Genomic DNA, 14,305 nt, shown 5'->3' on the forward strand with positions numbered 1-14,305 from the left:
TGTATATTCTAGTGACATCACTAAAATGTATCGGCAGATTCAATTGAGACCGGAGTATCAATTAAGATTCAGGATCCTTTGGAGAGCTAAGTCTGAGGACCTAACTAAGGAATATTTCCTGAAAACTGTGACTTACGGGTTGGATTGCGCCCCGTGGCAAGCCATGCGAACGCTCCATCAGGTGGCCGATGATAATGCTCCGGATGACCAAATCCACTGGATAATCAAGAACGCCTTCTACATGGATGACTTGTGGTACGGGGCATATAGTATAAAGGAAGCGCAGGTCACTCTGCGTAAAATCGCAGAGACTTTAGCAAAAGGTCAATTTCCATTAACGAAATGGGCGTGTAGTGGGCGAGCTCGATCCAACTCCAGGAGTTTTGTCTGCACCATGGCTACCGCCTCATTTACCGCCATCGAGTTTTCCTCTGACTTCAGCATCTCTTCAACGAGGTTCGTGGGCTCGATGTCCACCCCTAAGATGCTGTTCAACTTCCTTTTCTGCTGCAGAAATCTGGGACAATGGAACATACGGTGCTCCGGGTTCTCGGGTGTAGCACCGCATTCAGGACAGTTGGGAGACTCGTCCAACTCGAAGCGATGCAAGTACCCGTGCCACCGTGTCCCGTAAGGAACTATGTCAGGTGGTAATTCAATCCTCCGTGCTGTCGGTTGACCCATTTCTCGATACACGGGATCAATGTATGGGTCCACCGGCCCTTGTCGGAGTTATTCCATCGTTGTTGCCACACAACTCTCTCCTGATGGCTTTTCGGAAATCCGCATTCACCTCGGCTGGATTTGCCTTCCGTTTTTCGTAGAGCCAGTGTGCCTCGCTCGCTAGAAGATCTATAGGGATCATTCCTGCGATGACACACACTGCCTCCGTCGACGCCGTCCTAAATGCGCTGCACACCGTTAGCGCAATTGGCCGGTATGCCGAACTTATCTTCCTCCGGTTTACAGCGTGGTTCAACGTTCCCGCCCAGACAGGGGCCGCGTATAACAGGATCGACCTCACCACTCCCGCGATGAGTAGCCTGCGACTATACTTCGGCCTTCCCACGTTAGGCATCATCCTTGCAAGGGATGAGCTGGCATTTGCTGCCTTCTCTCGCGCATAATCCAAGTGTCCCTTGAAACTCAGCTTGGCATCGATCATCACCCCCAGGTATTTGGCAACCATTTGACAAATGGCTTCATTTGCGTAAGGCTCCAGGTCCTCGGGATGCTTTGCGACTACCGCCAGGTCGTCCGCAAAACCAATCAGCGTTGTCTCCTCCGGCACGCGAAGGCCAAGCACTCTGTCGTACATTATGTTCCACAGCAGCGGTCCCAATACAGAACCTTGAGGCACACCTGCTGTCACAATGTACTCCTTCGGCCCGTCGTCCGTCTCATACCAGAGAAGTCTGTCCGAAAGGTAACTCTCGATGAGCCGAGCCAAGTAACTAGGAGCACCCAGTTTAGTCAAAGCGCCCTTAATCCAGCCCCAATGGCTGAGTTAAAAGCATTTTTGACGTCCAGCGTCACCAGAGCACAGCATTTGCCCATGGCCATTGCATTTCGAGGCAATTCCACGACCTTTGCTACTGCATCAGCCGTAGAACGGGCTCGCCGAAATCCATATTGCCGCTCTGAAAGACCACCCGCAAGCTCGATGAACGGGAGCAGCCTGTTGTATATCACCCTCTCCAACATCTTCCCCATGGTGTCTAAGAGACAAATAGAGCGATATGAAGAGGGCACGCCGGGTGGTTTTCGGGGCTTCGGTAGCAACACCAGCTTCTGCCTCTTCCACCGGGCGGGAAACACTCCTGCCACCATGCACGATTCGAATGTGCTTGCGAACCACTTTGGTCTGGCCTTGACCGCCACCTTCAGAGCCCTGTTCGGAATTCCGTCCAATCCCGGAGCCCCTTTGGTGAAAAGGCTTTTTTCTTCTTCGGGACTTGCTGTGGTCCTAGAAGCTCGCTGGTACCATCTCTCATGGGGAGGCGTCATCTGCGTTTCCCTTGCCAACTGACGCTTGGGAATTCTTTTCTTCGAGTGCCTTGATATAAGGCAATTTAATGCCTCTTATCAAGGCTCGAATATTTTGGTGGATATTCCGCCTCTCCTTGATGAACTCGCACAGTTCATTTATTCGTTCCCCGAGTGTAACGAACGCCATTCCGGTATGTTCCCGTTTGCTTTCGCGCCTTGCGCCACAAGGAATGATGTCGATCAAGGGACTATTAAGTTTCTTTCAGAGTCCCGCGACGAATCTCGACTACCAAAAAGAACCATTGTTCTCGGTGGTGATCTCCCAAGCTTCGAACTCCTCCTAAAAGGATCCGGTGTGGACCTAATTTCCACTCCACCATTATCTCTTGTAGCATTAGATGCCACAGTAGTCAAGTTTCCCACTACTGAGGCACTACGGTCGTTAGATATCGACGGCCGGGAGCCCGCTTGCTCACTCCCAAAAACCGCCGGCACTGGGTTTCCGAAGCCCTGCACCGTAAAAAAAACTACTTTTCTCCTCTTTCATATTTGGTTTAATTTCTGGGTGTCCTTCCCATAGCCAATTTTTATCCACGGGTGGGCGTTTACTTCCCACCTACCCGGCCTGCGCATAAGCATGCCCATACACGCACATCTCCGGATGCGTGCATGTGCATGCCCATGACACATTCGCCGAGCATTCCCTTATCCGCACGAAGGGACGCGCCTGATGGGAGATTTGGCAACTCCGCACAGGAATGCCGTATATACTAAAAGAAGGATATTAAGTGTAGCCGCTTCCATATATGATTCAATCGGCTGGTTACTGCCAGTCGTGATGAAATTGAGAATCGAAATTCAGCGGTTGTGGCAGGAAGGGTGCGACTGGGATGATACTATTAAACATCCAGTCAAGGGCCAGTTAGAAAAGGTCTTGACTTCACTGAAATTCTTAAATGAAGCTCGAATCGCACGATGGATTGAGCATAGTTCCGTGAAGAGATAGAACTTATAAGGTTTAGTGATGCATCGAGTGATGGCTATTCAGCAGTAATATATAGTCGAACGAAGGCCAGTAAAGGTTACACCGTTCGTCTAATTACCGCTCGAGGACGCGTGACTCCTCTGAAAATGCGAGCGAGCATGAGTTCCGAGTCATTCACCATTCCAAAGCTTGAATTGGAGAGTGTGATCCTTCTGGTGGAGTTATACAGAGATGTGCGCAACAGCTTAGGAGCGATCCCTATCAGGTTCATAGCGTATACTGCCTCGGAGGTGGCCCTTTGTTGGATTAGGAGCCAAAAAGCCATTGAAAACAAATTAGTGCGGTGGAGGATCGTGGTCGTGCATAAGTATTTTTCACCCAGGGATATTTACCACGTAAAGTCCAAGCTCAATCCTGCAGATTGTGCCTCTAGAGGTCTCTGTCCACAGAGATTCATAAGCCACAGGTTGTCGTTCAGCGGGCCCCAGTTCTTCGAAGGGGAGCTTCCTCTCACGGCAGTCGTACAAACAGAATCCGAAACGTTGGCTCATGTAGGGGAAATTAGGGCAGGTGAGGATGCTTCCTCAGATTTCATGTTTCGTTTTTCCAGTCTTCCTCGGCTAATGAGTACCGCGGCAAGATGCCTTCGCTGGAAGAATGGGAATTCAGGCCGTTATTCAGTTCAAGAGTTGGAAGAGGCTAAGATTGCTGTAATTAGACTCCAGCAGAAGCAGCTCTTCGGAAAACAGATGAAGAGAATTGAGCAAGGGATGGCAGTAGAAAAACACCATTGGCTGTCATTTCTCAACCCATTTATTGAGAAGCCCACGGGCATTCTTCGCGTGGGTGGAAGGTTGGAACAGGCATCCTTTTCCTTCGAACAGAAACACTCCATAATATTAGGTAAATCGCACCTGGTCGACCTAATTGTACAGCAAGCCCACAGAGGAGACCAGCATTGCGCGACCGGACTCAGTTCGTTCCGATAATAGAACGAATTTAGTGGGAACTTCAAAGGTGGTGAGAGAGGCTTGGCACAAGTTGGTATCCGAGCTAGAAGGGGATATGATCGAAAAACGGATTGTGTGGCATCACAATCCTCAAAGGGCTAGTCATTTTGGTGGGTTGTTTGGGGCGGTGGTCGGAAATTTAAAACGATACGTCAGACGAATGCCTTCTATATCCAACCTTACATACGACAATTTCTATACTGTCATTTGCACGTGGGAGGCAATACTGAATAGTCGGCCTTTACATCCGTTATCTGATAATAGCCACGACTTGCAGGTGTTGACTCTACCTCATTTTATTATTCAGAGAAGCTTGCTGCCGCCGCCATGGGGTAATAGATTGCACGAGGAGCTCCCGGCAACCAAAAGATGGTTGCAAATTCAAGAGTTGCAGAGGCATTTTTAGACGAAGTTTGAGGGAAATTATTTGAGTTATCTTCAAAAGCGGCGATTAGGTAAAGGCAGCTTGGGAAGCCACGACGTGGAGCAGAAGGTTGAAGCGGTTTCAGGTGTTCAAGTGCAGAAGGTAGCAGAACAGCAGCAGCTCAAGCGCAGAGTACGTTCTGGTGAGGCAATTGATTAAGTTAAGGAACTTATTACTATGTAAAATATAAAAATATAAAATCGTTATAATTAAATTAAATCAAAAGTCATAGTTATTATTCCTCCCCTAAGTCTTTGGGAACCTTTCAGCGACCCATTAAAAGGAATTCCGTCGGAACATCAAAAGTAACCCGGAACAAGCGAGACGAGGAAATATTTCGGTGAAGGTATCTGGGAATCACACCGTCGGTGACGAATCGATTAAACACTCAGATGCAGGATGTAATATATTTCTCCCGAAGTATCCCCGTGCAAACCATTTGGCACTTCCGCCATATGTCCCACGTCAAATATTCACACGTGAACTCATCCAGCTTTTGTTTAAGCCCAACTTTTTTCGCCTATCTTTTTTCTTGGCCAAGGAACTGCCATACTACCTTATGATAGGAGTTGCCTAGTTTGACGTTATCTCTTCGCCAGGGGGTTGGGATTACGTTCCTCCTTTCAACGTTCAAAAATGTTTTTTTTGTACAGCTCCTCACATGCCTGATCATCAACGGGATTAACTTCTTCCTTACTCAGAGGCACATCCCAGTCTCCAGTTCCTCGAACGGTACGTGGACTGACGGGAATTTGCAAGACCGGACACTTTGCTGGTCCTGACACTATCTACCCCAGTCTTGAGTTTTAGAGTGGAGAACTCTCTACAGTTTCTACCCTATACACTATTAACTACGTCAAAATATTTGAGCCCAACAAAACAGAGATGTGCGACGCGTACTCCGTTACGGGGTCCGCCCACTTTTTCCTTTGTAAAAATTCCTTTATACATTCCCACCACCAACGCTTTGGTTTTTATTTCGTACCTATCCTCCAACTGAAAAGTAACCCTAACTACTGTCGAAACTTTTTCGGCAGAACCTCGATGCTTGTACTTTTCTTTCTTAACCGAAGCTTTTGGACTACATCCTCTGACTTCCTTGATCAATGAGACATCGTACCGGAACTCTATGACCACCTTTTGCCGCAAGCTTGACGACTGTGGTTGGAAGAATTGCATTGAATCTCGAAAACTCTGACGAATTCTTTACATGATGACTGACGCTGCCTGTGGATGAATGGCTCTCCATACGAGGATCTACCGGACGCAAAACAGAGAGATGCTGTTCCTTACAAATAGGGCACTTGAGATACTTGCGCTTTCTGCAAAGTTCTCCTTTCTTGAACTTATGAGAGGCACAGTAAATACACAAAGAATGGTGCCGAAGCAACTTTTACTTTTCGAGATTATCTGCCAATTTTGGACATCCGGAGGCAATATGACTCCCCATACAGATAAAACACTTTAAATTTGACGATTTCTCCCTGAGCTATCGAGAAGTGTCACTTCTTTATGCATATTTTTTTGCTTCTGGGGTCGTCATATTGCTCTCATCTCTTCCCAACCGGGAGAAATCAACACAAATCTGTTCTCGAGAAACTGGTCCACCTCATCAATTGTGAGGATAATATTGGGATTTCGCAACGCCACCGTATCAAACCCCTTACAGGTTAAAACATCCATCTTTCGCGTCAAGATAAAAGAGATGTATGGCGTTGTATCCTGCCTTGAGGATCGCATTGTGTCCAGGGTCGTCCCTAAAGTTCTGATATCTGGGATCAGCTCTACAGAAAAAAACTTCTTGACTTCTTCCGCCAACAACAACAAGAAGATGGGTCAAATCCTTTTGTTGATTCAGCTCATCGCACATTATTTTTAAAATTATATTTCAGATTTTTCGGGTTTCTGAGGATGATTCCTTGGAATAAGTATACACCACCGTATCAAGGCACTTGCCGATTAAAAAGTAGGGAGATAATAATAATAATAATCGTTGGCGCAACAATCCATGTTGGATCAGGGCCTTGAAGTGTGTTAGAGCACTTCATTCAAGACCGTAACGATACACTAGGAGGCAATGTGGTCAGCATTGTGCTCGCAAAGTAGGGAGATGCTCTTCAAAAATGTAAGCTCCATGTGGTGAGAGTAGGTGAAAGAGGAAGAAGAACGAAATATCCTTAAACTGAAGAGTAATTATTTTTTTTTTTTTTTTCATTCAGGGTTCGCATGGATAATTTTATTTCTCTTGTTTTTGTTTTTAAAATCATTTTAATTTTTAAGAAATAGGTAACAATAGTATATAGATTGGAAAAATGAACAATAAAAAACAATCTTTTAAAATAACAAAAAATAACTTAAATCTAATGGCCACTGTGGGCTCTCAAAGTTTTCGAATAACAATTTACAGGCAGAGAAGAAAAACAGTAAGAAATAAAAATCTAATTTTACAATAAGTTGTCGGGAAATAGTCCAAAATCCGACAAAATTCACTTGGCCTTAGTGGCAAATAAAGAAATATAAAAGTATTAATAAATATTTGATTGCTTCAAAAGATACTTTTAACTTAAATGATTGTTCTTAAAACTATCATAATTATATATTTTATATTATACATTTTTTCTTTTTTTTTACAATAACATCCATACAAAAAAAAAGAAAGAATAATAACGTATGTATTTATAAGTTACAACTGGAAACAAAATCAGCACCCGTTCAATATGTACATATTTACAAAGCCCCAACAAGAAACAAATGGCAGAACTGAGCACGGCCACCGCTAACCGGCATCCCGCAGCCACCAGTACCAAGATTTCTCTTTTTTATTCCGCTTAATATCAATTGCTCTCGTTCTGGAGTATCTCCAGTCGAATCCCGGAGCCCCCACTGTCAAATTCGGGGGGTATTCTATCCTTTTGTCCGTGGCCCGTCTATGTATATGATACATAACCGGATCACCGGCAGAATCAAGAATTAGACCATTCCTGTCAAGATACACGAACGCTTCGGGAGGAATGAAGCCTGTCGTGAGAGTTTTCTCGAAATACCCATCATTTGGGTAGAACGGCTGTGAAACCCAAGGGTTCTCACCATGCGAAGCAGGTCGTACTATATGATTCCGAATCAATCTGACGATAACTGTGTCGATTCTTGGCACAGCAGTAGCTGCATATGTCACTTCATTAGTTATATAGTGCTCATAGTCAGTCCTATTAAGCCCCGTGCAAGCACACAGACATTTCCTTTCAAAGATCCTTATTTTCTCCATTTGACTAGCACTTAAATTAAACCAGATAGCACACCCGTAGGTGAGCACTGATCTAACCAAAGTAAGATAGCAAATAATCTTAACCTTCCGGCTAAGATGTGGAGCATAAAAGAGTCTTCGGAGAGACATGAATGCCTTGCGTGCGCTTTCTAGCGCGACTTTAACGTGCTCGTTAAATTGGAGACGCTCGTCAAGACGCACACCCAGGTATCTAACACACTTCTTATGAGGAATGCGCTCACAACTATCCTCGTTCGCGACAATGTGGAAATCTCTCCAATTCCTTTTCAAGTTCCTACTGGCATACGCCAAGGAATTTCGAAACAGAATCGTTTCACACTTTTGCGCATTGATGTTCATCCGCCAACTGTTCGTGAAGAACTTAATATCATTAAACATCTTCTGAAGTTCAACTTGCACCTCAGTTACCTTCTTGTGCACCGTGTAGGCTATCAGATCGTCAGCAAAGGCAACCAATGACCTCTTAGGAGATTTATTAAAATCGAAAGAATTGAGCAATTCGCCGGCAAATACCGCAAAAAGTGTAGGCGCAGTCACTGTCCCTTGCTGTAATCCATTCAGAACATGAAATTCTCTGCTAATAGTGAGATTTCCGTCCGTAATGACAAAGCACTTGCCATACAGCATACTACACATCATCGCTACGAAGTGACTGGGAAACTCATTCTTCAGGAGCCTTTTTTTTTTTTTTTTCCGATGGAAGGTGGAAAGCTTCAAAAGCTACCGCAGGCTCCTGCCACACGGTTATGTGGGACTCTTACCCACTAAAACCACCTCCTTCTCCTTCCACTCTCCCCGCGGGACTCCCATTTGGTATTACGTCGCGGGGCTGGATCAGAATTTATTCTGCGCTCATGTCAACATTCGCGTTCCTCTCGCGTTCATTCTTTCGGATGACTTCCTCCTGCCTAAGCTTCTTTCCGATGGCTATAGTAACTTTTTCAACTTCGGTCCATATCCCCTTGGCTTTCACCATAAGCTCCATGATATTTTCGGGTGTAAAGTGCTCCCCGGTTGTAGCTTCTAATGTAGCCCTTTGGGTTTCGAATCTGGGGCAGTGAAAAAAGACGTGTTCTGCATCCTCTGGAATGTTTGCACACTGTGGGCAATATGGCGAATCATCACGCCCAAATCGATGCAGATATGCTCGATAGCCTCCGTGTCCGCTCAAGAATTGAGTTAGGTCGAAACCTACTTCGCCGTGAGGTCGTTCGATCCATTTCCGGATATCCCATATGATTTTGTGAGTCCAACGGCCTTTTTCTGACTCGTCCCACTTCTCTTGCCATTCCGCGACAGTTTCACCTCGTGCGAACTGTCGCCGACGGGCAGGAGATTCTCCGGTGAGGTACGTTCGATCGTAAAGTCGTTGTGTTTCTTTCGCCAGAATCTCAATCGGGATCATTCCTGCTATCACGCAAGCTGCTTCATTAGAAATTGTTCTGTAAGCGCAACATGTTCGGAGTACACTTATGCGATACGCAGCTCCAATCTTTTTCTAATTTATTGTATTTTCCAGTGCATCTGCCCATACTGGGGCTGCATACAGTAGGATCGAACTGACCACCCTTGAAATAAGGAGTCGACGGCTCGGCCTTGGGCCACCTATATTTGGTAGCATTCTCGCAACCAGCGCTCCGATGTTATATGCCTTGGTTGCTGCACCCTCCACATGCAATCTGAAATTCAACTTCTGGTCAATCATTACACCTAAGTACTTAAGTGCAGGTTTGGAATAAATTGTTTGCGTTCCAACTTTGATCTTCATGGGAGTGCACTTTCTCCGCTTGGTAATAAGTACTACTTCCGTCTTATGCTCTGCGAGCTGTAGACCAGCATTCTTTAACCAGGATTTAATCTCATAGACTGCTTTATTTGCATAGAGCTCGGCTTCCTCGAGAAGGCGTGCAACAACCGTCACACCAATATCGTCCGCGAAACCAATGGAAGCCACACCAGTAGGAAGGTCTAGGGTCAGTACCCCGTTATACATAATAATCCACAAGAGTGGCCCTAGGACAGACCCTTGTGGAACTCCGCATGTCGTTTGGTATGATTTCATTCCTTCATCTGACTCGCAGCACAGAGTCCTATCGATTAGGAACAATACGCACCAGGTACTTCGCCACGCCTAAGTTCATTAGGGACTCAAGTATCTTGCTCCATTTAGCGGAATTGAAGGCATTCTTCACATCAAGTGTAATCATTGCACAACATTTGCCCTCGTCAAGTGCGGTCTTAGCTGTGTTAGCTACTAGGACAAGTGCATCGGTTGTAGACCTCCCCTTTCGAAAACCGAACTGATTTTCGGAGAGACCGCCATCCTTTTCGGCAATTCGAATTAATCTGTTATAGATTACTCGTTCGAATAGTTTACCAGTATTATTAAGAAGGCATATCGGCCTGTAGGACGAAGCTTCACCCAAAGGTTTGTTTGGCTTGGGGACTAGAATTAATTTCTGCTTCTTCCATTGTGTAGGAAATACTCCTTCTTTAAGGCATGTGGTGAACGCCTCGGCAAACATATTTGGAGCTATTTTTACTGCTGCCTTCAGAGCTTTATTGGGGACGCTATCCAAGCCAGGTGCTTTGTTTCCAACAATTTTATCCGCAGCTTCGAGGACCTCCTTTTCGCTTACCATTGGAACTTCGGCGGTGTCTATCTCGACAGTGGGAAGGTCAGTGATACTCACATTCTGCGGGAAAAGATCCGTTACTATCTCATCAAGCAGAGTAGGGGAAGAGATCGGTGGGGAGCGTTTGCCTTTAACTTTCGATATTACGGTTTTATAGGCGCCACCCCAGGGGTTCGTATCAGCTTCATTACACAGTCGCTTAAAGTGTTCGCTTTTACTTTTCATGATGGCCACATGTAGTTTCTTCCGAGCGTTTTTATATTCTTCATGTAATTGCTCGTATCCAAATCGGTTTCTATTTCGCTGACTGCGCCTTCTGGCCTTGAGGCAGGCCTTGCGGCATTCTCCGATTTCAGAATTCCACCAAAAGTTCGGAGCTCGCTTCTGTGATACAACATACCTTGGCATGGATGCGTCACATGCTCGTCGCAACTTCTCGCCAATCTGCAGAGCTTTATTTTCTGCGCTTCCTTCAAGCGCTGTATTTTGCTGCAGAACCTCTACGAAAATCTCCTCGTCAAACCTATTAGCTGCCCACCTTTCAGTTTTCGTCCGAAACCGTTTCAATCGTTTTCCATGTCTGATTTCAAAAATGATGGCCTGGTGGTCGCTATGTGTATATTCGTCACTGACATACCACTGCAGATCCTTAGCTAAAACATCGCTAACAAAAGTGACATCTATCACGGACCCCATTTCTCTCTTACGAAAAGTGTTCACGCATCCAGTGTTAGCCACTACAAGATTCAGACGAGAAAGAGCTTCGAGTAATATTCGTCCTCTTGCGTTCGTTTCTCGGCTGCCCCATTCGTCAGCCCATGCGTTGAAATCTCCAGCCACTATCTTAGGACTATGGTTTTGTGCGTCTGTTACTAGCCTCTCCACCAAAGAATGGAACTCCTCTATCGTAAGGCTTGGAGCCGCATAACAGCTGTAAATAGATATTCCGCCTATTTTTGCTCTAGTGAAGCCATTCTCGAGGATCTTGGTGGTTCCTTCTACGGTCCGATTTCCGCATGTCCATATCGCTGCCTTTCCGCTCTTATCCGCGACCCATACTCCACTGTCTAGGTTTTTGTACTGCTCGCAGATAATAGCAACGTCGATTTTGTTTTCGAATATCGTCTGGGAGAGCAGGTCCTGAGCCGCTTGGCAATGGTTTCAGGAGCCTGAAAATCAGTCCATCCAACCAGACGGTATCAAAGGCTTTCTCCATGTCTATAAGGCAAGCGCCTACGCACTCACCATTGTTAATCCGCCAGCAAATATCAGACGTTACCTTCGTTATTGCATGTATTGTCGAATGTCCAGATCGAAATCCAAATTGCTCGTTCGGCATTAATTCCTTCTTCTTGATATGTCCGTTCAAGGCTTTCAATACCAAAACCTCAAACACCTTGCTGATGTTAGGCAGCAAACTGATTGGGCGGTAGCTATGAGGGCTGGATGAATCCTTCCCTCTCTTTAAAATCGGGAATACTCGGGCTTTCTTCCATTGTCCTGGAAAGAAGGAATTGTTCAATAAATTATTGGACAAAATGCAATAATTACGAATGGCAATGTCTGGTAAATGCCTGAGGACCACGTTGGGAATGCCATCCATACCGGATGATCTCTTATTGTTTACTCTTCTGAATATGGAAGTTACCTCTACACATGAGACAAAGTAATCAAGCAGATTATCACTCGGTATGAGATCAGCCTGCAACGCAGAGCTAAACTGGAGAACTGTGGTGCCGTTCAGGCTATATTTGAAAGTCGCGTTGGCTCTAAGTCCGTTCTGGGCTGATGCACCGATTCAAAGTGCCCCCTATAAGTTCGAGTTTCAGAGGATCATCCATCACGATGTAATTGCCTTGCGCATCAGCAGTTACACTATTCGTGTCTATACCTGAGTCAATAAGGTGTTGTATCTCGCTGCCACCGACTTTAATTCTCGGCACAGTAACTCGTGACTTCTTCCGGAATAACGTATTTATCTTAGTAAACATGGAATCTTGATCGCTTGGTGAAATACCCTTTAACTTCTCCCGCCATTGGAAGCTCACTTCATTTATGTAATGTTGACGGATAAGATCCCGCGCAATCTTTAGAAGTGATTTGAACTCAACCAATATGGGATGATGATAGTCGTTTTATGGCTGCAGTTTCATATCCTTCCATATTATTGCGAGGTTTAATCTTAGGGACGACTTCTTCAATTGTTTCCAGCGTCAAGTTCTCCAGTTTGAGAAGATACTGAAGTATTTCCTCGTTGCTCAAGTTTCTGTCACCTGGTGCAATTGTACTATCGTTTTCCCCATCAAGAGGTGGGCATTCCTCTCGATATCCCCGAATAAACCTCTCTTGGAATTTCTTCCAATTTGTTTCTTTAAAGTTCAACCTGTGGACGCATTTATACTCTATCTGGTATTGCTCTATCCAAGATTTGAGGAATACCCCTCTGGGATTGTTTGTAGCGTTTAGCCACGAGGTATGCTTAGCATTCAAGTCGCCAGCTATAATATAATAATTGTGCAGCCTATTCAGTTCGAGTATCGTGAACAGAGAATGGAATTCCTCCTTGAACTTGGCTCGGTTGTTTCCCACTGCATAGACTGACAGAATATATAAATTCCCTCCTCTAGGCAGTGAAAAAAGAATACATGAGACTTCGATACCCTCAATGGTTTCAAATTCAGGCTTATTAATATGCCTGAAACGATAATGGCGACCCACAAGTATTCCGGTACCACCTCCCCCATCACAATTTCGTCTATCGTTCCTCACAAATTCAAAATCCTTGAATGTTATCGAATGCCTCGGATTGAGGTGGGTTTCTGAAATCAAGACTATGTCAGGCTGTTGTCTGGCAGCGAAATCAAGGAGCTCCGCTCTTCGATGGATTCCTACGATGGAATTCACATTAATCGCGATGACCCGGAGACCATCCAGTGGTACCGCTGTGACTGCAGACCTAGCAGCGGGCATGCTGTTTGTGTAAATATTCTGTTATGCTGTTTATTTTTGTATTATGTACGTGTAGCGTATGCTGCATGTTTTCACACATGGTTAGTATTTTATTGAGGATGGTGTTCATCCCGCCACTTGCATCTTGTTGGGGCTTCTTAGCTCCCGCTTGTCGAACTACTTCTGCAAATGGGATCCCCGAGACGATTGGTGCCGAAAGGACGGTACCGTTCAACGCCGCTGACACCTTCGTCCTTTGGGCCGATCTCGGTGCCTGTTGTCTTGTGACCTTAACATTACGGTATGCAGGACATCCACGGTACGAAGCCGGATGCCATCTGCTTCCGCAGTTGACACAGAAAGTTTTTTCCTTGCCATCTGCTTCAGTCAGCGACATTCGGCTGCGGTATGGTCTTTCCCGCACTTTATACATCGTAAGGTCATTTGACAGTTCACTGCTGAGTGACCATAGCGCTGGCATCTTCGACACTGGACTATTTCGCCCCTTAGCAGGCGCTCAAAACGAATGGCCTGGTAATTAAGCGACCTGATGCCGATCAGATCGCTTCCCCGGCTCTCCGGGCTTATCTGCACGAGGAAGTGCGGCAGGATTCGTTTTTCCAAAACGGATCTCCTCGTACTAAAGCGTGACACTGAAAGGAACTTGACCTCAGTTCCTGTCTCCCGGAGCATTTTGAGCACCTCATCGGGCTCTTCCTCCGCATCCAAGCTTTTCAGAAGGAGTTTGCACCTTCTCTTCCTTTGGAGTGTAGGTGAAGTGAGGAGCCTTCACTCGCTCGAGGACCTCCCGTGCTTTTTTGTAATCTGCAATTTTAGTACATTTGACTTGGGCTCTCTCGGCCCCCGTCTTTTTAATAACAAAATTTGAGAGCCCCGCGTTCCTATTAAGTAGAGTGGCTAAATCTCTACCACCTAATTTATAAATAATAATGGGGGCACCCTTTCCCCCTTTTCTTTATTTCGGGTGCTAATTGTATCCCCAGTCGGACCATTTTTTAAATTTTC

At 45.6% G+C, this 14,305-nt stretch overlaps 1 protein-coding gene across 3 annotated transcripts in view; it reads left to right on the top strand.

Annotated features, from left to right (window-relative positions):
• The window catches only part of LOC119658930 (atrial natriuretic peptide receptor 1), a 608,286-nt gene that overhangs the window by 252,311 nt on the left and 341,670 nt on the right, over positions 1-14,305 (top strand). Inside the window, exon 6 of one of the 3 annotated variants that reach the window (XM_038066763.1) lies at positions 4,292-4,426. The exons of the other annotated variants lie outside the window; for them this stretch is intronic. Within the exon in view, the coding sequence (XP_037922691.1) occupies positions 4,292-4,320 (29 nt within the window). The 3' untranslated portion in view covers positions 4,321-4,426. Of the gene's footprint in view, positions 1-4,291; positions 4,427-14,305 lie in introns of those variants that run through there. 3 annotated transcript variants of the gene reach the window in all.

This window comes from Hermetia illucens, chromosome 6 (genome assembly GCF_905115235.1).
Source record: "Hermetia illucens chromosome 6, iHerIll2.2.curated.20191125, whole genome shotgun sequence".
Lineage (NCBI taxonomy): Eukaryota > Metazoa > Arthropoda > Insecta > Diptera > Stratiomyidae > Hermetia > Hermetia illucens.